This window comes from Lissotriton helveticus, chromosome 3_1, assembly GCF_964261635.1.
Source record: "Lissotriton helveticus chromosome 3_1, aLisHel1.1, whole genome shotgun sequence".
Taxonomy (NCBI): domain Eukaryota; kingdom Metazoa; phylum Chordata; class Amphibia; order Caudata; family Salamandridae; genus Lissotriton; species Lissotriton helveticus.
This window is the reverse complement of record NC_136061.1, coordinates 955,339,068-955,363,064: the sequence shown is the minus strand read 5'-3', so window position 1 is coordinate 955,363,064 and position 23,997 is coordinate 955,339,068. Positions and strand designations below refer to the sequence as shown.

The following is a 23,997-nucleotide window of genomic DNA, read 5'->3' as shown; positions in this document are numbered from 1 at the left end:
GCACGTTTTATAGAGCGTCATCCGCAAAGCACGATATGCCCATTATAATGCTTTAATATTTCAGTGCTTTGATGGTTTCCTCTTAGAGTCCCCTTTAACTTAGTCATTAGCCCTCTTTTAGGTCATTGTGCTGTGTTGTTAAGGAGGTAAATTCCTGTTATTCATTTTGAGTGATTTCCATGAGCTAATCTTGAGACATAATTTGGCCTTTCTACAGGGTTGTATTTGATATTAGCAGCAAGTGTTGAGTTTCCATTACCTGGATTTAGTTAAAGAGAATATCTCAGCATGAAGTCCAGTTTCATCCCAGCTACGGGGTGTTCTGGTAGACTTTCGCTTGGTGAAGGACATGGTTACTGCCATTTGTACCGTTTTCAGGCTTTAGTGTTTCACGACTCCTCGTGTCATTTATGCTACTCAATGCTGTGCAACGAAGGTTTTTGACTGGGAGAGGTGGGGTTGGTGGATGAGGTGTTGTTTTGTGCATAATAATAAAAATAAGGAAATATACAGCCTTATATAATGCAGGAGATGCATGTGATCTTAAATGTGACTCCTCATTGACTAGGGATGAGGTTTACCTTTCCTACTTCTCCAGCTCTTGACTGTTTCTTTTACTTCTCCTTTCCTGCCTGGCCTCGTTAGGAAGACAGTGAGCGCTATTCTCACAGACCCCGGAGGAACACATCGGTGAGTGTGTGCTTATGTCTTCAGTCCATCTTCTCCTTCACATCCACTGCTTCTTCTCTTAACTACATTTTCTCTCCTCGCTTTGCTCTTTTTTGAGTAATGTTAAGCTTGCCTTTCGTGAAGTTTATACAATAAATGTCATGTTTGTAAGCACGTCTTTAGATTAGTAATTGACAGCTGTTTATTAACCTTGGATGGATTTCTGTCCACAGTACTCTTGGAAAGTAGGAGAATGGAAGAGGAACCTTCTGTGGGTCACGCGCATTGAGCAGCGTACACAGAGGGTTGGATGCTTAGAACAGCCTACACCACATGAACTACAGTTAGCAGTTTTTGTCCAATATCCTCGCATAAAGTGGCCAGTGTGGAACACTTGCAGTGATTGGCCATAACTGACTTTTGTATTGAATGAACTGGTCATTACACAGTGGGGTATCCTCATAGGACATTCAGGAAAGTGCAATGCTTGCAGAGGGCAACCTACACACAGCCCTTGGAGAGGGTAGGGTGTCTTTAGAGGACAGCCCAAGGTGAACACTCTTGGAGGACAGTTATAGGATGCTCTGGTGTGTGTAAGTCAATACAGGATACTAACAAAAAATAACAACAAAAGCAGGAGAAGGCCTATTCAAGTCTCATGGCAGACTTTCCTAAGAGCATGAAGAGAGACCAGGATCTTTTCAAGATGTGTGCAGACGTAGCCTTATACGAGCGTATTCCGCGAGTGGTCTCATCTGGATGTGATGGGTGAGCTGTACGAGGTGAGCAACATACTTGATCCTGGGCCAGAGTGTAGCTTGTGCAGGTGCAGTGGCCAGCCTAGACTACACTGGTACATTGGTTGGTGTCCAGCATGTGACGTGTGCAGCAGGGAACTTAAAAAGGACAAATCTGGATTACAGCCTGTGTGGGGCGCCCTGGTTGGGTGAGAATCAGCTGTAGTATAATGCATTCAGAGGGAGGCTGCACTAAGTGGGGAGCACTAAGTCACTCTAGACTCCTTACACCAGTTTTTATTTTTACTATGGTCAATTTTGGCTTAGGTCTGACTAGATTTCAAGGTGTCTCTTTAATAACCTTTTCTGCCTTTCTCTTCCCTCTAAAATGTTATTCTCTTTCCTCGTATAATCTGTCCCATCATCATCATCCCTCTGATCTTGTTCCATATTTTCTTCTTCACCTTTTTCTTCCTCCCCATTTCTGCTCTCTGTCTTCAGGTTTCAGATGAAGATGAGCGTATGTCTGTGGGGAGCCGCGGCAGCCTGAGGGTCAGTAAGTGCTTATGGAAATAAAAGTAACTTGTTATTGATAACTTTTCATAAATATTAAAGGTCAATCTTGCCTTGGGTATTATTGATGGGGAGCCTTGTCCCTTCCTGAAGGGGGAGAAGTGGATGATCCAGATCAAGTTGCCGTGGGCTCTCAGACTAAATTAAGTTTCAGGGGAAAACTACTCTTCTCAGTAGGGTTTGGTGTGTCGAAGGTATCCTATTGGAACTGTTAAGGCCATCAGCGTGCTGTGATTTAGCCATGTGAAGCACTACATTTCCAGAAATAGTGAATCGGCGACTTGATTGAAGCAAACAGGCCTTGGCTAATGCAAGCCACGCAGGAATCGAAAAAGGCTTGTTACTCGGACCAGCAAGGTCAGAGCGGTGCTCCCTTTTACAGGAGCAAGGGCAAGTCTGGAGCAACCAGACCTGCAGTGAAAGTTGTAGGTTTCGTCGCCAAGATGGCCACTAGCCGCGTGGCAAGTGGACGGTTAGGCGCGTCGAGTGGCACAATGCAAAAGGGCCCCACGCAGATCGTGGAGATGCTGGGGGGCTGATCTTCGGTGCAAGGGCTGCTCGAGGTTGGGGCTTCTCAAACCCCAAAGCACAGCGTCGAGGGTTGGTGTCGCCCATATGTAGCATAAAGAAAAGGTTCATAAGTGAGTTAACCATAACGTGTGTAATATGATAATCGAAAAACAGTACCAACATCATCAATCGAATGCAGTCATTACGGTCAAACATCAAATGACAACGTAGAAAGAAGAATTCATACAATACATGGGCGGTAACAGTACAAAACTGTACGTCATGTATGTGATAAGACCCTGTGTCCCAGCCGAAGAATCAGGAAAATGGTACTAAAAAAACCCGCCTGGTTACCCATCCAGGCTATTAAGAGCCTGAGTCAGGAACCCTCGAAAGAGGTTGGAAGGAATCATATAGGTTAAGAATCCCAGGAAGGAACTAGTATAGCCCAGACATGGAGGTCCGGCACCTGCACAGAACCTGTCTCTGGGGTTGGGGGGGGGTGAGAAGGGGGGGGGGGAGTGAGTACGTACCATGGACTGGGTAAAAAAAACTCACACCTCACTGGGTAAAAAATGTGCTGAGCAAATGCTCTCAAGTCGGTGCCACAATAAGGGTAACATTGAACCAGTGGGCGGGGTAATCATTGCATTGAAGGTAATGGCAAGTAACCGGGTAAAAAACCAGTCCGCGTTGTGAGTGTGGCCAAGGTTCCCTCCAAGGTGACAACCTGAATCCTCTATGATCAGGGTACATGGGGGGGAAATTAACCCCATAAACTGTAGTGGGGGGTCTCTGAAACTAAGCAGGGAAACTAACCGAAGATCTCACAATGGGAGTGTATACACGTCAGACGGTAGTTCTAAAGCCCACCCACATGTAATAACCGCATTCCTGTCCAGGAAATAAAGGACAACTGTTCAGTCCCAACAGGTCCAGACACAGCCAGATGCTCAATGTGAAAATGTTGTAACAACTCTTATCTGAAGGTGCATCACACGATCGTGCCTCCTAAGAAAAGGGTAGTAAACCTGTGTAGGTTTCACCGCCGAAGCGGAGTGGGTCACTTCCTTTCCTCCTGTAACCAGAAACTAAAAAACAAATACAAGATTAAACTCACAGAAATGACATTCAAGGTTATATGTACATGTATAACACAAATACCTCCCTAGAAGGCATACTGAAATGAGGAAATAGTGGGTGGATGAAGGAGAATGGATGGATGGATGGATGGATGAATGGTAAAAGTGTGGAGGAATGGTTGGAAGTGTGAGTAGAATGATGGATACAAGACAGTAATTATGTATGGAATGGTGAAAGGATGGATGTATTAGTGGAAACATGAAAAGATGGATGGATGCATGACAGGCTTAAAGGATGGAGAAATAAATGGATAGAAGTTAGATTAAGGGACCTTATCTAGAGTGGGTAGAGCTTACTCGCTTTGTTCACCTGGGGACATTGGAGGGATGGGTCAAAGTTGGGGGTATTTTATTTTTCTGGCTACTCCCTGGCCTTGTGTAGGAGCATGTGTTACACCTGTCAATATATCTGGTGCATTCCGATCTGCCTAAGACTTTGCTCCTTATGCAATATATTCAGCGTTTTGCAACAATAAAATGCTAACTATGAATTTTGCAACGCACCAAGGGCCCCATTAGGATGGCGGGTGGATCGCCCCAGCCAGGCCACCATCCGTGCCGGAATGACTCCCCACTATATTATTATGGCTGTGGGGTCCGCGGCGGACGGAAAGACCCTGTGCCGCTTTTCCGCCCCGGTCGCCTTGTGACCGGGCGGAACAGGGTTGGTTTCTATCAGACACTCCCAGCCATATTAGTATGGGCATTTTCCAATGCCTTTCTGTGGCGTCATTGCCGGCATGCGGAGTCTGCTTTGGGGGACTCCGGAGGGGTGGGGGGTGCACATGGGGGGTACCAATGGTACCCCCCAGCATTTCAAAGAACGTGGCAGGCACCACGCAGTGCCTGTCAAGTTGTGCTTTGAAATGCACTACATGTATTTTTACCATTGCGGCGGGCGGTGCTTTTAGCAACGCCCGCCACAATGTTAAAAATATAGGATGCGCCCGCCACTGGCGGGCGCATCTTAATTTCCACCACGGGACCCCCGACCTTATGGCGGGCGGTCCCTTTACACAATGGGATCGCGGGCGGGCAAGTCCGCCCGCCATCCTAATGGGGGCCTAAGAGTGTGAAAAAGTGCAACTCCAGAAATTCTTAAAGAGAACGTGAGAATTGTGGAACTATTTTCATACTTCAATCTGTTTGTGACCCTCCCCTCTCCCTTTGTTAAAACAGTCTTCCGCAGTACTTACTAGTATCATTTGCCCAGGGTCGCATTTTTATTCTCAAATAGAGATTGAACAGTGATTAGTGAGAGGTGTGGCGCCGCGGCCAGGGCGACTGACGCTGAATCTGGGGATCAGGGTTCGATCCCCGGCTCCGGCGGCAGGTTAGCCCAGCACCATGCGACTCTGGGCAATAGCTCGCTTAATCTTCCCGACGGCCCCCCAGCGCCTAGAGACCCTAACGGGTGATTGTGCGCTATACAAATGTGGATTATTATTATTATTATTATTATTAGTGTGTGGTTACAGTAAAAAAAAATCTCTTGCGGTCAGTTCAGAGGGGGAGTTGTCAATCCCGTTCTCTCGCAAGGAGCAAACTGCAGCAGAACTGCTTGCAGGGGTAGTTAAAGGGTCAGTAAGTGACACTGTGGTTTTTTTTTGCACCTTTCAGTCAAGTACAGCCTCCGCATTCATTTGCTGAGCGGGCGTCTCTTTTGAGTTAAGTGGGGCACACGTCGAGGGCCGCACATCAGGGGTCTTGACCTGTAGATCGTCTGCTTTGGGGGACGCGGAGGATTTCGAGGGGATTGTGGCTCAGTCCAGTGTGCCGGGCGGAGGGGCGCTCCAGTTTGTTGTATCCACATCTAAAGCCCCAGTAATCCTCTTATTTTCATTCAGGTTCATCCTTCTTCTCGGAGATGTCAACATACAACTCATTAAGCGCTTAGCCGTGCCTAATACGCCTTGGGGGCAGGAAGATGGTGCCTGGCGGGGTCAGCAGGGGTGCGTTCCTGGACCTCACAGAACCCTTCATTTTTTGCTGAATCCGAGCCCTGTACAGTCACTTCCGACTGGTTTCTTGCCTGTTTCTGACATACTTGTGCCAGCCGGAGGGGTGGGGGGGTCTCGTGTGGGTACAGAGGCTCTGATCACATGCAGATGGTTCTGTAATACATATTAGGATGCAACGAATTGATTTGGGACTGGAGTACTAATCCGCACAGACCCATCAGTTATTCCACACACGTAGTTGGCATAGTAAAGTCTGACGAAATGTTTGCAGGGCAACAAAACTTAAGTTCTCCAAGCGTCTGAACAGGAAAAACATGCAGTGTTACCAAGTCATCTGCCATTTCAGCTGCCAATTCTGAATTTAGAGGCCATTATCGTACTGGACAAAAATGTAACACTTAAGGTGTTGGTATTTTCCCGGGCACTATTACCACACAATAACGGCACCAAAGTGAGTCAGTCTGCACTGCGGACTCTGGCACAGTCAAATCAATGTTCAGAGATTGGCACAGAGTGTAACCCTCCCACAAGCCCAGTGATGTGTAACCTCGCAGCCCTGCCCTTAATAGGGAAACACTTCCACCCTTTGTTGTGGTGACCAAGGCTGGCCTGGGAGAAAGGTGTGGTGCCAAGAGGCAGAACGAAGGAAGAAGAGCGGTGGGCACAAAAGATGCCTCGCTACACATCACTCACTTTCTCTTTCTTAAAACCTTCCCTCTCGTTTTTCTCATCCTCCTCCACCCAACACCTTTAATGCAGTTCGTGGGATGTCAAATGTCTAAGACAGGTTTCTGCAGCGAGTAGCCACTGATAGCTCTCCACCTTCCTACTTGTGTAGCTCAACCTACAAAATTGGAAGCTTTGCTTGAGTGAATTAATACACGTATCCCAATATTGAAAGGTATGTATTGGAGAAGAAAATGAGTGTATTTTCAGAACTCATAAACTGGAATGTCAGTCATAAAGCATCTGGCACTCTGGAGATGTATTATTAATATTGTTACATGGTGCCAGGAGCACGGCAGCTATGCCTGTTATGGATTGCGCTTGTAAAGGCAATCCAAATTAGCAAAGCCCTTTTTTTTACAATACTGCTGGCACCCTACCTGATGCACCCAGTGGGATCACTGCTGGTAATCTTGCACGGGGTGGCCGATAATTTAATCTTGTCTGATTTAGTCACTCTTACAACAGTAATAATAATAGTAGCTCAGGGTGATTTTCATTGAACATAAGTAGCTCCTATTTCAGAAAAGATTTGAGACCCCTGGTCTAAGATATAATTGACACTGTGCCTTTATCAATCTCGTTTCCTAATAGATTGTTGGCAGAAAGTGTGGAGAGAGCAGTGATTTCCGTATTCAGAGAATCTCCTTTCACCACCCTTTTCCTGAGTTTTTGTCCTATGCGTTAACATGCAAGTGGCTTGGGCGGCTGCGTCACTTGAAGCTCATCTTGAAGCTTATTCCAGATTAAAACGGACCTCCTCGTTTGTGGGATGTCCGGAAGTTGAATATTTCATCTTGGCACATCTGTCCTCTTATTATCTGATGATGATTGTAAGGGTGGACGAGCCTCTGGATTTGTCTTAGACACTTACTTGTGTTCTGTCTGGAGAGCTATGCGTTGCCCTTCACGAGTGTGGCCACTTTTTGGAATGAGGTGAAAATATGATTGCAAGCAAACAGATATTTTGCATTGGTTACAGGGACATTTACAGCCTGATTCATCAAGCTAAATTGCACTCGCAAAGGGCAAGATTCTCAGAATCTTGCCTTTTGCGAGTGCAATTTTTGCATTTGGGATTCATCATCCCAAATGCAAAAATCGCTATTTAAGAATTCGCATATTTGCGAGGAATTGGATTTAAGGAATCTCTAATAGAGATTCCTTAAATGCAATTCATCAACCAATTAGAAATAGCGAAATCGCAATATTTGGTCTCAATTTACCACCAAGTCTGACTGGTAAATTGCGAAAATAGTGTAAAAAGCACTTTAGTGCATTTTTTTCTTTTGCATGTTACACACACACATGTCCTTTGGACATGTGTGTGCGCAACACCTGTTCAAATGTGCATTTAAGGGGTGCTACAGGGTGTCCTTTGGACACCCCTGGCACCCTTAAAATCGCTATCTTATTTGCGAGTAGCAAATTGCTACTCGCAAATAAGGGATACTCCCCATTCATTCCTATGGGCCTTTTGGCCCATAGGAATGAATGGGGAGTTATTCCTTATTTGCGAGTAGCAATTTGCTACTCGCAATAAGGAATGTGTAGGAATCGCTATTTATTTAGCAATTCCTACATGAATACCGTTTTGCGAGTCCTCAATAGCGAATCGCTATGATTCGCTATTAGGGGCTCGCAAAACGGCCCCTTGATGAATCAGGCTGTTAATGATTGTGGGTGTGGAAAGGGACTGGTGATAGTACATACCTCAGGAGAACGCCAGCTCGACTCTGTCCAAGGTTCAGACACTCTATCCAAGGTTCAGATTGTCATCCTCTGCCACGCTCTCATATTTGCACTGCACAAAAATAACTTGTGCAAAGAACACACGCTGTGAAATAAGCTTCCCACACAGGTTGGTGTGTTAGATAACCCATTCCAATGCTCTCTCCTTGGAATTGAGACCATAGTCCTGACAAGGACCAGAAAGCAAAATCCAGCTGTCAACAACCAAGAGGAAAAATATGAAAAGTGGTGCAGTAACCAAGGGCAGTGAGAGTTGTGGGATTATCAGATACTCATTGCAATCTTTAGGCACTACAGTATATCTAGTCGACTAAGTCTACCGCCATTGCTAATTTACTCTGTTGTCCTTTCATTGGTTAAGGTCTGGGTCGATTAAGGAAATGGCCCAGGATTTTGACCACCCATTGCCACTTCAGATTGTTGTTAAAAGCCTGCATACTAGCTGCCAGAGTTCATCCTTGTGTACACGTGTGTGTGCTAGTGATTTGAAGAACACTAAACTGGGTACTTTTCAGAGTAGCTGTTTAGCTGCATAAGCAGGAGGAATGTTTTTGTTTCAAGTCCAAGTGTAAACAAGCATTGACGAGTCCAGTAGGTCTGGCTTTAATGTGCCAACACATACAGCGAAAGCACTTTTAAATCAAAGACTCCGACACAGCAGCACCTGACTGTACACAATGAATCCTGTCACACAAGCACAAACACGAGGACTCCGAAACAAGGACATAAACACATCAGTAAAGTAACTACACCCAGGCGTACAACACATTAGAAAGTGCCACAACTCTTCATCAAACCTTACCTCCAAGGTGCAGCCCTTAAATCCAAGAGGCGAGAAATTGGCATACTCTGAACTTTCAAAATGCCATGTATTATGCAGTCCAGCATAACTGTCCGAATTCAAAGGAAAACTACTGGTTTGGGACACGAAGAGCTCATAGTGCATATCTGACAGATACCTTTTACACCGTTTTTTTTCTCATGTCTTTCTTTGATCTCACCTTGGCTGCTTGGGCTCTGAGGTAATCTGATCCGTATCTGAACGTCAGTTTACACCAAGGTACCATAAAAGGCAGACATTCTGTCTAAAAAGGCTGAAATTAAGAAATTAAGTAGCTGAGCAACCGCAAAGTATGCCTGAAGAAATCCAAAATATCCACCTATGTCTGGCCTCTCTAATTTCTATGCAAACCTGAGTCACTTACAGGAGTACTTTTCACATAAGAGCAGTGTGCTGAAGTGCTGTTTACAGACCATGCCTATACTGTTTATGCTCAGACGTTTAGCTGAGCGAAAGTTATAGCTGCTAATGTACTGTGTGTTCCAGTCATTGAGTACAGGCTTTTTAGGCAACAGCTTTCAGATATGGGACTTGCAGGCTTTTAATAGGTAAAGGAGAATTTAGAGACCCAGAGTAAAGTCCTGTTGGCTGCAAGACAGGACTGGCTATAGGTGATACACAGGCCTTCCTCACTCATTTGCTACACTTTATTCCATGCATTCTGTATGTATGTGGTATTTATACAGTGCAAGCCAAGCCGAAAGGCCATAGAGTGCACGGCCCGAGTAAACGACAGTCCACGTTTGATTGTAGGGGTACTAGGTTTCTAAGAGCAAGGGTGTCTCTTAGTTCGGTCTTGGCGTACCTAAAAGTAGCTGTGCCTTGAACACGTTTTGATGATTTTTCAGTGGGAGTGATGGGACTCAAGCAAAAGTGAACTCTATAATCAGGAAATTGAGTAGAAAAAGATTACCCACCCCTAGTACACAGCTTGTACACAGGGGACCCCAGTAACCAGTCGCGGCTGCCACATCACGAAGGTGGGGGAAGGCGGGGTGTTAGCAAAAATAATATATTTTTTTTAAAAGGTACCTTTTCCTCCGTCTTGCGCCTCCCACCTCGGAGTTCTCCCAGCGTCTCTCGGAAGGCAGAGGCTGCTCAGCCAATCCAGACGCTGCTCTGCTGGGACAGCAACGTCTGGATTGGTCTGATCAGCCTGCTCTGCCGCTCAGATACTGCCTGTGAGCCTGAGGCATTTCTCCAACCTGGCTGTGAGCACAGCCGCCACGTTCACAGCAGGGTTGAAGAAATAGAAGTGCGCATGTATGTTTGGCCAGCTTAGGCGGGCCAAACATACATGCACACTTCTAAGTGCCACCACCTGCCTGTCCTGGCCCGGCCCGCCCCTCCACGCATGTCAAATACAGTAAAAAAGAAATAGAATGAGATTGTTTCATTATCATTTTATTTTTCTTTGATTGGCTCTGACGAGTGGGGTGATGCTCCTCTGCCATTACGGTGGAGCCGCCCCTTCCAGTAACTCATAATAAAGGTTCAAAGGAAGGTTGCAGCCTTCAAGTCTTTTTGCCAGGAAACCAGGTGCACGATTACAGACATTTAAATACCACACAGCCATTGCAAAGTGTATAGGCGTAAATGCGGAGGTTTTCTGGCTGCACAAATGTGATCTTTTTAATAAGGCGAGTTGCAGCATTCTGGACCCTCGGGCACCTACACATTTGTATGCTTGAAACTCAGTAAACAGAAGAGTGAGATACCTCAATTTGAGTCAGTGAAAGCAGTGCTATTGTTCAACCTGGGCACTGAGCAAAAGATATTGATCCGAGGACTACTAGATTTTTTATAGTAGTTAACAAGAAGCTGTTCTTCAAAGAGCTCCTGAGTGGAATTAGATATGGTCCTTAACTTTCTCTTTTGCCAAATAGGTGCTTGGCATTAAAACTGTTTAGAAGCAAGCTTTTTACCGACCTTCACCTTTGAATTTTATGGAGGACACTTTGCCAGGATACTTTTATAGACAGGCCTTTGGTGAGTTTCAGATGCATTTGTGCATCATCTGCATAACATCTCTGAAAGATTGGTCATCTTTTTTTGTAAACCTGTATTTGAAAGTGCAAATGGATAGATACAGCACGTCCAGATGTACAAGTGAACATTATTCACACATGAAATACAAGACAGCCTCCAGTTTAAACTGTGGCTCTAATCCAGAATAAACACGCTGTACGAATCTTTACCTATCAGACAGAACCTTGTGAGACATGTAGCAAATTGACCATACGGGGAAAAAAAGACACTGAAAGAGGTAATAACACAAACGTAACATAAACAAAATTCTAAAATAACATCAACCATGGTCAGTTCACAACTGTTATGTTCACATTTCACAGTGATTGAGCAAGGATGCAGGTTACATTTTAAGAAACATGCTGATACCCACCAAGAGGATCAATGCAGTGGAAGTGTTAGAAATTTGGGACATGAGAACACTTCCCGTCAAGGGGGTTCTCCCTACAAACTATTCCCCTTGGTATAATTTTAGTCGATACATACTGCATGCCTGCATTACTGAGGACTTCTAGGGTGGTCTAGTGTCATCTTTAGCTTTAAGCTTAGTTATCATGGCATCCTACTATGTAATTCCCATGTGCCTCCTATCACCGGCCTCTCTTCACATAAACATCAGCCCCCGCCTCAGCTCATTTCAGTAACTCGGAGGACCATACTTTCAGGTAAGGATCCTGTGCTGACTTTCATGTCATCTCAATCAGATGCTGGGCTAACAACCATGCCAAATCAGCAAATTTGTCCTCAAACTTAGACGTTTTGGTTCTCTAGCATAGCCCCAAAACGTTTGTCTCCAGTGAGTGAGGGTAGTCTTCCTCCTACCTTCTTGACCCATGCACGTACAGGATTGTTTGTTCATCTTGTTCATAAAAGATGAAAAATAAAGGTGCTAGATAATAGACTGGGTTACAGTGGAGACCTGTGCAGCAATCCCAAGACCTGCTATGAGTGCAGGGACAAAAAGGACATGAACCGAGAGTAATATTAAGCTTCGCATCAGTCACTGCGGACAATAGCTCCAGAAGGATATCCATATTCCACCATGTCAAATGCTGTAGATGGCTCTGACATTACAGCCCGGCAGCCTGCTCCTTCTTCAAACATGTTCCTTGCTGTCTTGGCAGTATTGCTGCAAGTAAGAAATTAGCGGATGGAACTAAAATAAGAACGATGGAATAAGTTAAAAAACTTTGAGTTCCAACAACATACACATTCAGAGGCTTACATAGAGCTGCAAGAGAGAAACCTTTCTTGAAGTACCACAACAGCTTATCTAAGGTAATTCGAGCCGAAAAGAACAAGTAAAACCACTGCCTCTATAAAGGATAAAGTATAGAAAAGCTCAGGCTGAATGACTGTTAAGTTATGTCTGATATGACCAGAAATATGATAAATTAAAATAGGGACATATATGTTATGTAGATTTGTAGAGCACACTATCACCCGCGAGGGTGTCCTGGCGCTGAGCAGGTGTGAGTCTAAACACACCTGGGGCCTCATGGGACTACTTGAAAAAAACAGGTCTTTAGCTCCTTGCAGAATTCAAGAGGCTATTGGCAGATTTTTCCATGCTTTTACGAGTGATGGTGGGAAAGGCTCAACTGCTGGATCTAATTTTGTGTTGGCCTGGGATTTGTGCTAGTGGGAGTCCAGATGAGTGGGCGTGTCTGGCTGGGCCAGTGTTATGAAGTACCTTGAAAGTGTGGGTGAGTTGGTTGAATTCCTCTTGTTTGTGTATGAGGAGGGAGTGGAGCTCCTTCAGTTGTGGTGTGATTTCAATACATAATGTGAGGGTTGGAGTGACTCTGGCCTCCGAGTTCTGAATACTCTGCAGCATTCTGCAGAGTTTTTTGTTGATCCTGGCATAGAGGGTGTTTCTGTAGTCCAACTTGCAATTGACCAGGTCGTACATGACTGTTTTCACTATTTTAAGTAAAGTCACTGTTGAAGAGAGTTTAACATTGAAGTCTGTTGAATACAGAGAACGTCTATAGAGGCCTATTTTTCCAGATAGACCAGAACCTCTAGGTAGGCTGAAACTCAAATGAATCTCAGTAGGCTTCAACAGGAATTTGTACTCTGGTGCAGAAGTTACCTTTATGCTTATCAGTTTTTTAAAACTAATATTACCCGGGCAGGGTTGCCAGCCTGACATGGTCTCCACGATGTCAGTAGAGTAGGAGCATGCAGACCGGATTGGCTGGCCCCAAAATAATCCAGTTTCGTGGCACAGCAGAAAACCAAACTGGGGTTGCTGCAGCTTCATCGGATCAATAGAATGGCTACATCTCGGTTCTTTCAATGAGTCAGAATAGTTAAAGTTATTGATATAAAAATAATGTTCATTATAGAGGTGACCAGATGCAAACGTATAAACCTAAATTTATGTACCTGCAAACATTCTCTGTTCTGGTTCACAAATTATGAGAGCCCTTGCATCTTACTGCACTGCACCAAGCAGTGTGGATGCACTCAGCTGATATTATATCCTTTTGACACAATGCTACAGAATTTGCTTCTTTCACTGAGGAGGCCTTGCACTGGGCTCTCCTTTCAGGATTCCACTTCTAAGGCCAAGCTGCTCATTCATTAGAGGCACGTTGCACACTGCAGATAGTGCATGGCTTAATTCTTATACAGTTTTCTGCACCTTTTCTCTGTGCAAGCAAGGCCGCTCCAAAATAGTGCAGTGTCATTTTGACACTGTACAGTCAATGGTGCCCTCCTTGTTGTTCTCGAAATTAAATCCTTGAAGGGACCAATGTTTGTGTGTTAATGCTGACGTCACCTAAACTGGAAATGTCACTGAATTGTAACCCTAAGACTTTCTCTAAACATTTTTTTTATTTTGCTTTGCAAGATTTTGTCCCAAGAATGGCACGTCAACCATCTCTCAAGGCTTGCAACAGAAGAATCTTAACTGCATTGACTCTTTTGTTACCGTCTTCCTCTCTCATGTTGAGTTGTGTGTACCCAGCAGGGTATTATGACACAAGCAGTGTCCTTAAGTCTACTCCGTAGGGCCTGGTGGTTGTACATTCACTGGCAATCGGGTGGGTGGAGAGATCAGCGCCATTCTATTCTAGTCACTTCTTAGATCATCTGTAACTATCATACCCATGTGCTGAATGTTTGTAAGCTGTGGAGACTCAACACACCTTTAACAAATGAGAGAAAGCTTACACAGTGCAGCCACTGCAGAGGTGAAAGGCACCTTGTCCACCAATAAACCTCAAAGTTCATTGTTTGTTTTTTAATCTGCTGCTCCTCCATTCCTTTCAGTATCCAGCCAGTATATCACTTCCCATCCGTTCCCAAACACAGAATGATGCTGTGTCCGGCCAGGTAGGGGATGCCGTGGTGGCATGATTTGATTTCAGTGACTTTGGCTGTGGAAGTGTCGACTTGTTTATCATGTGTTTCTGCTTGGTTTCTGCCTTTCCCTATTCGCCCCCAGCCAATCTCTTCTGTGATATAACTGCTAAGGGATCCTGTCCCAGCAGCCATCAAGCTGTTGTGACATTTTAATCAACAACAATGTTATGCTATGAAACTGGTAGTTTTGACTTTGACATAGTCTGCATGGACTCCATGATCCCAGTATGTAAGTGTTGCTAGCCAGAAAGCCAGGCTTAAGATGTTGCACATGACATGGTGTTGTTGGTAGTTCTGCTGTGGTAATGTAACAGCGGTGCATATAGGGATGGACTTCAATAGAATGAATGTCCCCATCCATAAACATTGCCGGTCTGACTCCAAATTACTGACCATGGATTCCTGATTTTCCAGCCAGTCAACAGACTACAATCCAGATACATTCTGGTTCTGAATCTTATTTCTTGACTGGTGTGTAGGCTCAAGCCTGCAGTGGGCCTTTTATTCAAGCCTCTTAGTTTCCACATTTCTACTATGTAAATGCTGATTAAATACAGCACTCCAATGCGCATGAGGACTCTTCCACGCTGCAGAAAACCATGCAATTAAACAAAGTCTCCATTAGTATTCAATTAGCTAAAATGTAGTACACCATGCTCAGTTTCTCCCTCTAACCTCTCTTCCACCCCATTTGTTAATTTTTTTAAAAAAAGCTTGTTTACGCTCACATTGTCAGTCAAAAGATGCAGACATTTTCTGTGCAGATGGGATGGGTGTTTTCAATGGAAAAAACATTCATGGAATGTATAGGTTTATGCTGTAGTGTTTTCATGCCATTCCCATCCATTCTGTTTCTCCTCCTTGGGGGCATGATTATTAGTCATAAGCACTACATTGTTCTGCCCACTTGTGGAATTCGAGAGCACATTTTACAAAGTCTGTATAAGAAAATGCTTTTATTTTGACCAAAAAACAATATTTTCTGAACAAAAGAAAGGATTTAGAACTACCTAAGTCCGGCTATATTGGCCAATTTTGGGGTATTTACTTTAAAAAGCAACTATTTGTTAAATAGAAACAAAGTAACTACAAGAACATAGTGACCCGAAAAAAACCCTTTCACAAACCTTTTGTTAAAGGATGGAAGAAAATAGGGACCTTGTAGCTTAATAGACTGAAGCCTGACAGGCTGGGTGAATTGCACTACTCCTTTAATGCAAAGCAAATCACTAGTATTCCATCATACCCTGTTGGTGGAACTTTTTTTTCTGGCTCCTGCTGACAGACTTCTGTAGCACTGAACTCAACTTTTTTAAGGCTTTCATCTTTGGAAACTTTTCAACCGTACAAAATCAACTTCGCTCAACGTATTTTGTCTGACAGTGCATTTTTATTTTCCCTGTTTTCTGAATGACAAAAATATTTTTTAGTTACCAAAATGCTATCTCTTTTTATGAAGTGTCCTAAATGTGAGGAAAACAGCCCTTAACAGACCCTGTTTCTGTCTGTATTCTCTGCCTAACTTCTCACCGTGCAGACTCTTGTGGCTTCTGTAAGAAGATGTAAAGAAGAAAATTGAAGGATAGTGAGATGGTAAGGCTACATGGTCTTGATGTGGAGAGGGACTTTCCTGTTCCTCCACTCCTTCTTCTGCCCTCAAAGATCCAGATGTTGTTGAGGTCCAAGGTCGAAGTCTGGGTCATTCAGCACTTGCTTGTCTTCGAGGGCTGCCTTGATGTCGAGAGCAAGCCTATTGACGTCAAAGACATTTTTGACATTGAGAAGACTATCAACATCGAGGGATTTCTCCCCAAACAGATCCTTTCTTCCGAGTGGGTCCACAAGATAAAGAAGACAAGTGTTCAATGGACACCAGACTCTGATTACTCCAGGATGGAACCTAGAGAAGTATTACCAGAGGTAACCCTTTCGATACGTTAGACCATGAGGCCTCTCCAGTAGCACGGGCATCCCCAGTGCATTCGACATTTTCACAACCACTGCTCATACAGCCTCTCTACCAGCACGGTCTCCACTTTCTATGCCTCAGCTGCCTACTGAGGCTCAAGTGACACAAATTATAAGCCCAAGTCATTCAAGACTCTTGCCTGACCATCAAGAGGGCACTCTAGAAGTCTGGTTTGGGGTCACAATTCACGTCATTACTCTGGACAGCATGATAGACCTACTCTCAAATCAAGATCACCACATCAGTCAAGATCAACAAAAGCTCAAGATCTTCTCATGGCACATAGTGCTTAATTTGAGCCTGTGGTTTCCGGTGCTCTGCACCAGCTCTTAAAGTTCAACACTAGCACTAATGCGGATCTGCCACATGCTCGCACTGTTTGTAAAATTTAAAGATGAGCACATCAACTGTTTAGTAATGCAGTATACATTAACAATGACTAATTCCTGCCCCTCAAGCCATTCTTATAGCTTTGGTGGCCTAGAATAGTTTGAAAAGTCTCACTTGTCGGAATGGATGGTTAGAAGGTATGCTGGTACTGTCACTGGCAGTGCAGGCAAGGGCAAAGCTGCAGCGGCCTCCTGATGAGGTCCCTGGCAGTTTTTTTGTTATAAATGAAGCAGTGATCGCACATAGTTTTCTTCTTCATCCTTTGTTTGCCAAAACTCTTCTACTCTTTTGGACTCCCCATTGGCAAGGTTTTGCCTAATTGGTGACATTTCCAGATTAAACAAGGTCTTTGTGTGAGGTGCAAATGAAGTCAACATCACAATAGTTGTGATGCAACCTAAATCTTCAGTAATTTTCAAAACTCTGAATCGCCATGTCTCTGCTCCTCCTCTTCTACCCTAGTTCCAGGGCATCTTGAACTGCAATAGAGAATAGAGTTGTTTCTAACTCCAGCTTTAGCTACACCTCCTCCATGATGCCTACAAAAGAAGTACAAGCCTCCTTGGCATGACCCTAACTTCCTGTGTGTTGATCCTCCATGTGATTGAGTTATAGTGGCTTTAGCAAAAAAAATGACTTCACTTCACCATCCTCAGCAGTGCCTCCTGAAAAGGAGAGCCAAAGAATGAAAGCAGTCAGTAAAAAGTTCTATGGAACATCGGTGACTGCCATGGAAACAGTGAGTGCAACTGTATTACTTGGGTTGTGTGACTGGCTTGTGTAGGGGACTTTTAAGAGATTTCACGAAAAACGTCCTTGAGAAGCTAGACAGGACTTTATAGAGGTTCTCCAGGAGGGTATATTGGTCCCCAATCAAGTGATTAGTACTGCTGCCGATTCTTCAGCCTTAGCTGGCCATGGCTACTGTCATGGCCTGGAACTTCATCGCTCTTCATGGCTCCCTCTGACAGGTTTAAAATCATAGACTCAATAAAGAATTTTAAACCTATCCTTGTCTGCCAATACTTTGTTTGGGGTACTTGTGGACGATGAAATGCAGCTCATGAGAGGTGAGTCTGGGACATTTAAAGGAGTCAGCCCAGAGAAATGTATAATATACAGAAAGCATTGATACAAATCTTAAGATAGGTGTTACCATTAACAGAGGGTTCACACCCCTAAGTGGCCACAGCAGTTCTATCAGCAGCGACAGTAGTCCTAAAGCGCAAAAAATCAAACCTTTAGTAGGTTCTATGAAAAACATCTGCTTATATTAAGAAATGTTTTACTCCCTTGGTAAGGTACAGAGTACTGAGTTGGGCAGACTAATGCTGCTTACTGTGCTGCACAAACGGCCTTGACACAGTTCCAAGCCGCAGCCTTTCCTCACTGCGGAGATGGTGCTGTCCTCCACGGCAGGGCTACCGTGTCCATCAATTCTTCACTATATGCCTGAAATGATCGAGGACGCACTCAACAGTAAACCACCATCCGGTTTTTTCTTGCAACAATCCACTGCAGCATTCCAGAAGTTGCATTCTTTATTCACCGGACTTGTTTCGAGGCAAACGCCTCTTACTCATAGGCTGCTTCAGTTACAGATGAATCATGGAGTGCTCTTTTTGATCCATTTCCGGCATGCCGATCCCCAGTGGGTCTCGCTTCATGCTTTTTAGTCCTTCACTGCATACTAGAACTTGTAGTCCTAAAGAGCAAAAATCAAACCTTTAGTAGGTTCCATGAAAAACATAGTAAGACATTTTTTACTCCCTTGGTAGGGTCCAGAGTGCTGAGGCGGGCAGACTAACTCCGCTTACTGTGCTGCACACAGTCGAGTGCGCCCTCAATGCTTTCGGGCATTTGGTGAGGAATTGATGGACACGGTAGCCCTGCCGTGGAGGACGGCACCATCTCCACAATGAGGAGAGGCTGCATCTTGGAACAGTGCCGAGGCCGTTTGTGCAGCACAGTAATATATATCCCTTTTCCTTAGGGGACGCCTGGCCAGAAAATGGTTGCCAGCCACTCCGTCTTAAATAAAAGCACAGTTTTTGTTTTCTCGTTTGACCATGCTGTGCAACTTCTCAGTGATGCTGACTAAAAAGGCACTGACAAAAACAATGGGTCCCAAAAGCAAGAGCTAGTAGCTTGGCCAATGCTGGCCAGTCCTAGTGACTTTGCCAATGCCTGTTTATATATGCTTTGTAAGGAGCGCATCTGAGGGAAACAATTCAGTGTTTATGACTATAATACATTTCCCATGGGGGGAAGAACTAGTTTTACAGGTAAGTTATTTCTTATACCCTTTCCTGCCTTCATATTCTCTTTGATGTAATCTGCGAATGCTGCTCCTGCCACGAGACATACTCCGACCCAGCCCTAGTGGTCTTTCAGAAGCATTTCTGATATGTGAGTGCACTGTCCCAGCCTCACTGACCTCCCACAGGCACATGCTTTTTAGGTCTAGCCTAGACAGTGCTTGCGCTGTCTCTTTGTGACATGCTGTGTTCATGAAACTCCGTCCACTTTCCGCTCAACTTTTTAATTGGCACCTGTCATTGTCCTTTGTAAATAGTAACTTTTCATTGGTCAATAGGCTTAGTAGTCCCTCCTTAGTACCACCTATTCTCTTCTTGTAACCTCCCATGTGGACACCCCCTGTTCCATGTGTTGCTACTCTGTAGTTTTTATTAGTCTCTGAGCACTATTTTCTTCAATGGTTTTCTCCATCCTACTGTTGCAGGCAGGACACACTCTCTTGCAAAGCTTTTTTTAAAATGTACGCTGCGAGGCACGCCTCGGCACAGGAATAATGGCAGCCGCGCCTTTCTTTTAATATTTGAGGCACCCAACATGGCCGCATGCCTTTCTTTTTCTGCTTATTTAATTATTATTATTTTACAATGGTGGCACCCGCGCTTTACCTTTATACATCTTACGCTAAAGCGCGGATGCCGCAATTGCTTCAAGAAACTGAAAAAAATTTAGCTTTTTTATTCTATTTCTTTACCTTTGGAGCAACCACGTTACCCGTGCTTTATCTTAAACTGTTTAAAGCTAAAGCGCGAATGCCGCTATGGCTTTTTGTCTGTGCTCTGGAGATTAGCCCTTAAGACCACATGGGCTATACTATTTTTGACTACTTTAACATGCTCTTCTTTAGACACTTTTCATTTATATCACTGCCAATGCCATATTCGTCCTGCTTATTTCGATGCCCATGTTTCCTTTTTCATCAGGCACCGCATTCCCAATGTACCGCTGTCATCTTGTAGTGGGAGGGTGGATGGCTGTTGAAAGCTCAAGGCAAAAAAAAAACAAGCCTTACAAATGCAATAGGTCTCACATGAGTTGGAGTTGCAACAAATGTGAGACCTATTGCATTTGTAATGCTTGTTAACGTATGTCCCCTTAACCTTCCAGTAGGTCCAGTTGTGGGTGGGGTAGTATATTGCCTTTGTGTGGATGCTGTGTTTCCTATAGTTAGGAAACGATGGGTAGGTTGAGGGACGTGTGCGGGGCCTTGGCATGAGCTTCCAGCCTTATGCGCTCTAGAACTGACAGACCTTTTGTGGGAAGCAGCCCTTGCATGGATCATGCAGGAGCAGCACATGCACTGCACCATGTTGGAAGCCTAACCCATGAGTGTTGTGTGTTCACATCTAACACTTTCCCTGATTTATTGCTTGCAAACTTTAGTTTACAATGCTCTCATCTCTTTACCTACCCTCTCTCTCTCTCCCTACCTACCTTCTCTCTCTCTCCCTACCTACCTTCTCTCTCTTCCTTGTTCTCTCTTTCTCCGCAGGGAACCTACCACTCGGAGTTGGGCCTTCCGGCCTGCGCTTCCAACTCCAAATCCCAGCCACCAGCTCAGAACGGGAGTCGGGTCTGTGTCTCTTCTTTTGTTGTCTGTATGTCATGTAAATGTAAATGTCAAGGTATTTGTAGAGCGCACTGCCACCAAGCGGTTTCCTGGCGCTATTACTCATACCGCTGTGGAACCCTTCCTGACTTTCCCTGTGAAGTGTCAACTCCTGGGCACCCCCAGGGTGAAGCCAGGCATCCTAGCGCTGTTGGGGACAGTGTGGAGGTTAAGCAAGCTATTGCCCAGAGTTCCAGCGCGGGGCCCATGATTAGAATATGCACCGAGGCGAGAATTGTCGGGTCAGAGGAAATTGAGCCCAAGACCCGCGGAGGTGGGAATTGAACCCTGGTCCTGGGCCAGAACTCTGCATCAGGGTCTGCCGCTCTAACCATTGAGCCACACTGCTCCTCCTGTCATCCTGTCTGGCGTTTTGTTAGCGCTCCATAAAATATAGCCTGGCTTAGTCACCCACCCTCAAGAGAATTCCGCCTGACTAAGCATAGGCGGCCTAAGATAGCGCACAGACAAGGAAACGCCTTCACCATAGCAATGTGGCAGAAAAGGTGATGCACTTATTGGACAGAACACAAATAGTAAAGTAGTGTAAGTCAGAGGCTGGCGGGTTGTACTCCTCACCAATAGTGTACTCCTCTTCAGATCCAGCTGTTTTCTGATAGCTCCACACACTTTCAAGGGTGACACTGCCTCTTCGCCTACTGACTCAGGGATGTGTGTCTAGGAAAGCAGCTATTCTACACGACTCCATGGTACCCTTGCCTATCCAGTTGTAACGGTGGCTGAACTGTCTCATCCGAACTCCAGAGGAGGCGGCGAGAACTCTGGCATGTTTTTGGTAGTTGAACATCTGCCAGTGTAAAGCCAGGGTGGGTGTATTTCTCACCATCTGCATGGTCCACACGCAGATCACTTACGTCGTTGCTTCTGCTTGATCCAGTCAGATCCCGCTATGGTTAGTCGTCATTTACCATACAGCGAGGGTAAAGTAGTCCCTCAAGGAGTTCAGTGCTAGCACTCTAATAGGGGCGGGAGGATACACCCAGACAGTCAGTAGCATTAGATAAGAGAGTGTTACAAGTTCAACACTTTGCTGAACCCAGACGTGCTTTCTCAAGCCAGTGGCTGACACACAGGTCGAAGAAATTAAAGGGACAGACCCAAAGCCCACTGTTGGTATATTGTTAGCTGCACTAGCAAAATCCAAGACCTAAAAATTTCTTCGTAATCTTTGCGATACCACACAAATAGGAACACAATGTATGTGTTCATTTCTCAGCCTTAAAGATAAAAGCCAAGAACTGGAGACACTTGTGCTTCCAAGCATTTTTCGCTTTCCCCCAGAAGACCCCTCTTCCAGCTTTTGCCCTTCTGGAGTTCCTCTGGGAAAACGACTCTTGGGGCACATTATCGGAACCCTACACTGCTGCTGTCCACAGGAGCCAAAATGTGCTTTAGAGCTCTGTCTATAAGGAAGCAATCTCGCTTACTGGCTTATGTAGGAAACCCCAAGGTTGGTGGCAGTTATTAAGTAATGGGTATTGTTATATGAACCTTATATGTACATCACCTTTCATCTTATCGTGTGATACATTGTACAGCGCAAGCCACAGGAAACTCACAACCTGCCTTACCTCCCTACAAAACGCACCACATTTTTTTATTGTCCTGTTGTGAAAGGAGCGTTGATCAAGTCGGCTCAGGGATCTCAATTATGTGCAACAATGTTTAGTATGGAGTTTATGTCCAATCATTGCACTTTACACAAACTACCAGAGAGGACCAATCGTAAACAAACAATTGGCGCACCCTAGAAGGAGCAGTTTTACTGGACTGTTGGGCCTGGTCCTCTAAGTGGCGCATGCATTGCCTGGTGTGTCCCTGCCCTTCTTCAGTAAGATGTAGCCTCCTTTTTGACCCACTCGGTCAGGGAATACATCAGCCATTCATGAAATGCTAATGTATTGAAGAGTGTTGTATGTAATCTTTGTCTCCCTGTGGCTCACATGATGTCAATGTGAGAATACCTGGGGACATCATAGAATGTTGGGGGCTTTGCCTGTAGTTTACTGGCAGTTGGTGCAGGCAGGCTGAGTGACAGGGAGGTCACTCCTGGTGAGGTCCTTTATTACCATCTTAACATCTGGACTTGTAATCTATCTTGAATAAAGCAACTTGAATATATTCCTGACTCATGGACTTCCTTTATGTACAACAAAGAGCTGCACCAACCATCCGTTAGAAATATTTGTCCCAGTCGAAAGCGCATGAATAGCAATTGCTTTGTGGTTTTCATGGATCTGGCATGTGGTAAAAATCTATTCCGCTACGAATAAATGAGTGGTGTGTTAGAGTACATGTTCTGCCTGCCCTAAGCACCCGCTTGCAGGTAGCTGGTAGTCTCCTCAGAAAACCTACTCAGTAGGTGTTTGCATTTTAGCACCTCACTTTGAGCATGTTTGTATAGTGTGGAGGAGCTGTGCTTTTACTGCGTTTGGCTAGAGTTGCTCCACTCCTGGGTGCATTTGAAGCTCTTACACTTAGTGCATGTGTCCATGACCCCGAGTCCCGCATCCATGTTTCTTTGTAGCCAACCCACAATCAAGATGCACTGAGGTCCCTGTTGCAGGATCCCTAATGCAGGGGCTTGACTAGCTGTAACATTTGTCCTGCCCACATGGTTTAGGGCCGACCTTAGTCGCTATGTTGACCAAATAGGTGCACTGCGACTAGATCAGTAGTTGGCCTGTCCTGTTCCAAGATGGCGACTTTTACCTGTTTTAACTAACTTGCATGGAACATTGAGTCACAGCCAGCGTTGGCTCATAATCTGATCCCTTGACTAGCTCAGGCCTCAACTCATCCACATCAAGCACTTGCTTTGACTGTGTCTCCACTGTTGGCCCTGGCCCCGAATCTAGTGCCATCATAATCTCTGGCTTGGACTCAAGTGCCAGGCTAGCAGCAGGTCAGAATCTGTGACTAGGCCTAGCAGTATGGCAGACTTCATTTCTAGACTGGCAGCTGAGGCACAGACTTTGTGCCAGGGCTACACGTCTGTCAAGACCGTGAGCCATAAGTGGCTGCAAGCCATAGTCGGAGACACCAAGTCCCTGCTAGTCAGCAGCTGGGGTCCAACCCAGAAGTATATATGGCACTACAGCCTGGTGCGGTGGCTGACTCTGGCAGAGACTTGACACCTTTACCAGCTCGTGGACGCTAGAGCCTCGTTTACTCTGACTCTGGCTATCTCCTGACTTTGGTTCTAGTGCCACAGCAAGCTCTTGGTCAGTCTGTGGTGCCTGCGCCAAACCTGCTCAGATTATAGTGCCGTTCTTGGCTCTCTGGTGGGCTCTATGCAGCAGCTAGTGTTGCCCTGGACTCCAGTGTTTTGGCTAGCACGGACTCTGGTGCGATGACACCTTCTTGTTGGCGCCAGTG

General features: G+C 45.1%; 1 protein-coding gene across 22 annotated transcripts in view; it reads left to right on the top strand.

The window, feature by feature from the left end:
* The window catches only part of LRRFIP1 (LRR binding FLII interacting protein 1), a 542,422-nt gene that overhangs the window by 322,792 nt on the left and 195,633 nt on the right, over nt 1–23,997 (top strand). For 12 of the 22 annotated variants that reach the window (XM_078681355.1, XM_078681354.1, XM_078681341.1 and 9 more), the window contains exons 5-8: nt 646–690; nt 1,908–1,958; nt 14,222–14,284; nt 20,482–20,562. The exons of 6 other annotated variants lie outside the window; for them this stretch is intronic. In XM_078681355.1, the coding sequence (XP_078537481.1) occupies nt 646–690; nt 1,908–1,958; nt 14,222–14,284; nt 20,482–20,562 (240 nt within the window). The remainder of the gene's footprint in view (nt 1–645; nt 691–1,907; nt 1,959–14,221; nt 14,285–20,481; nt 20,563–23,997) is intronic. 4 more of the 22 variants (XM_078681344.1, XM_078681340.1, XM_078681335.1 and 1 more) reach the window with 2 other exon arrangements.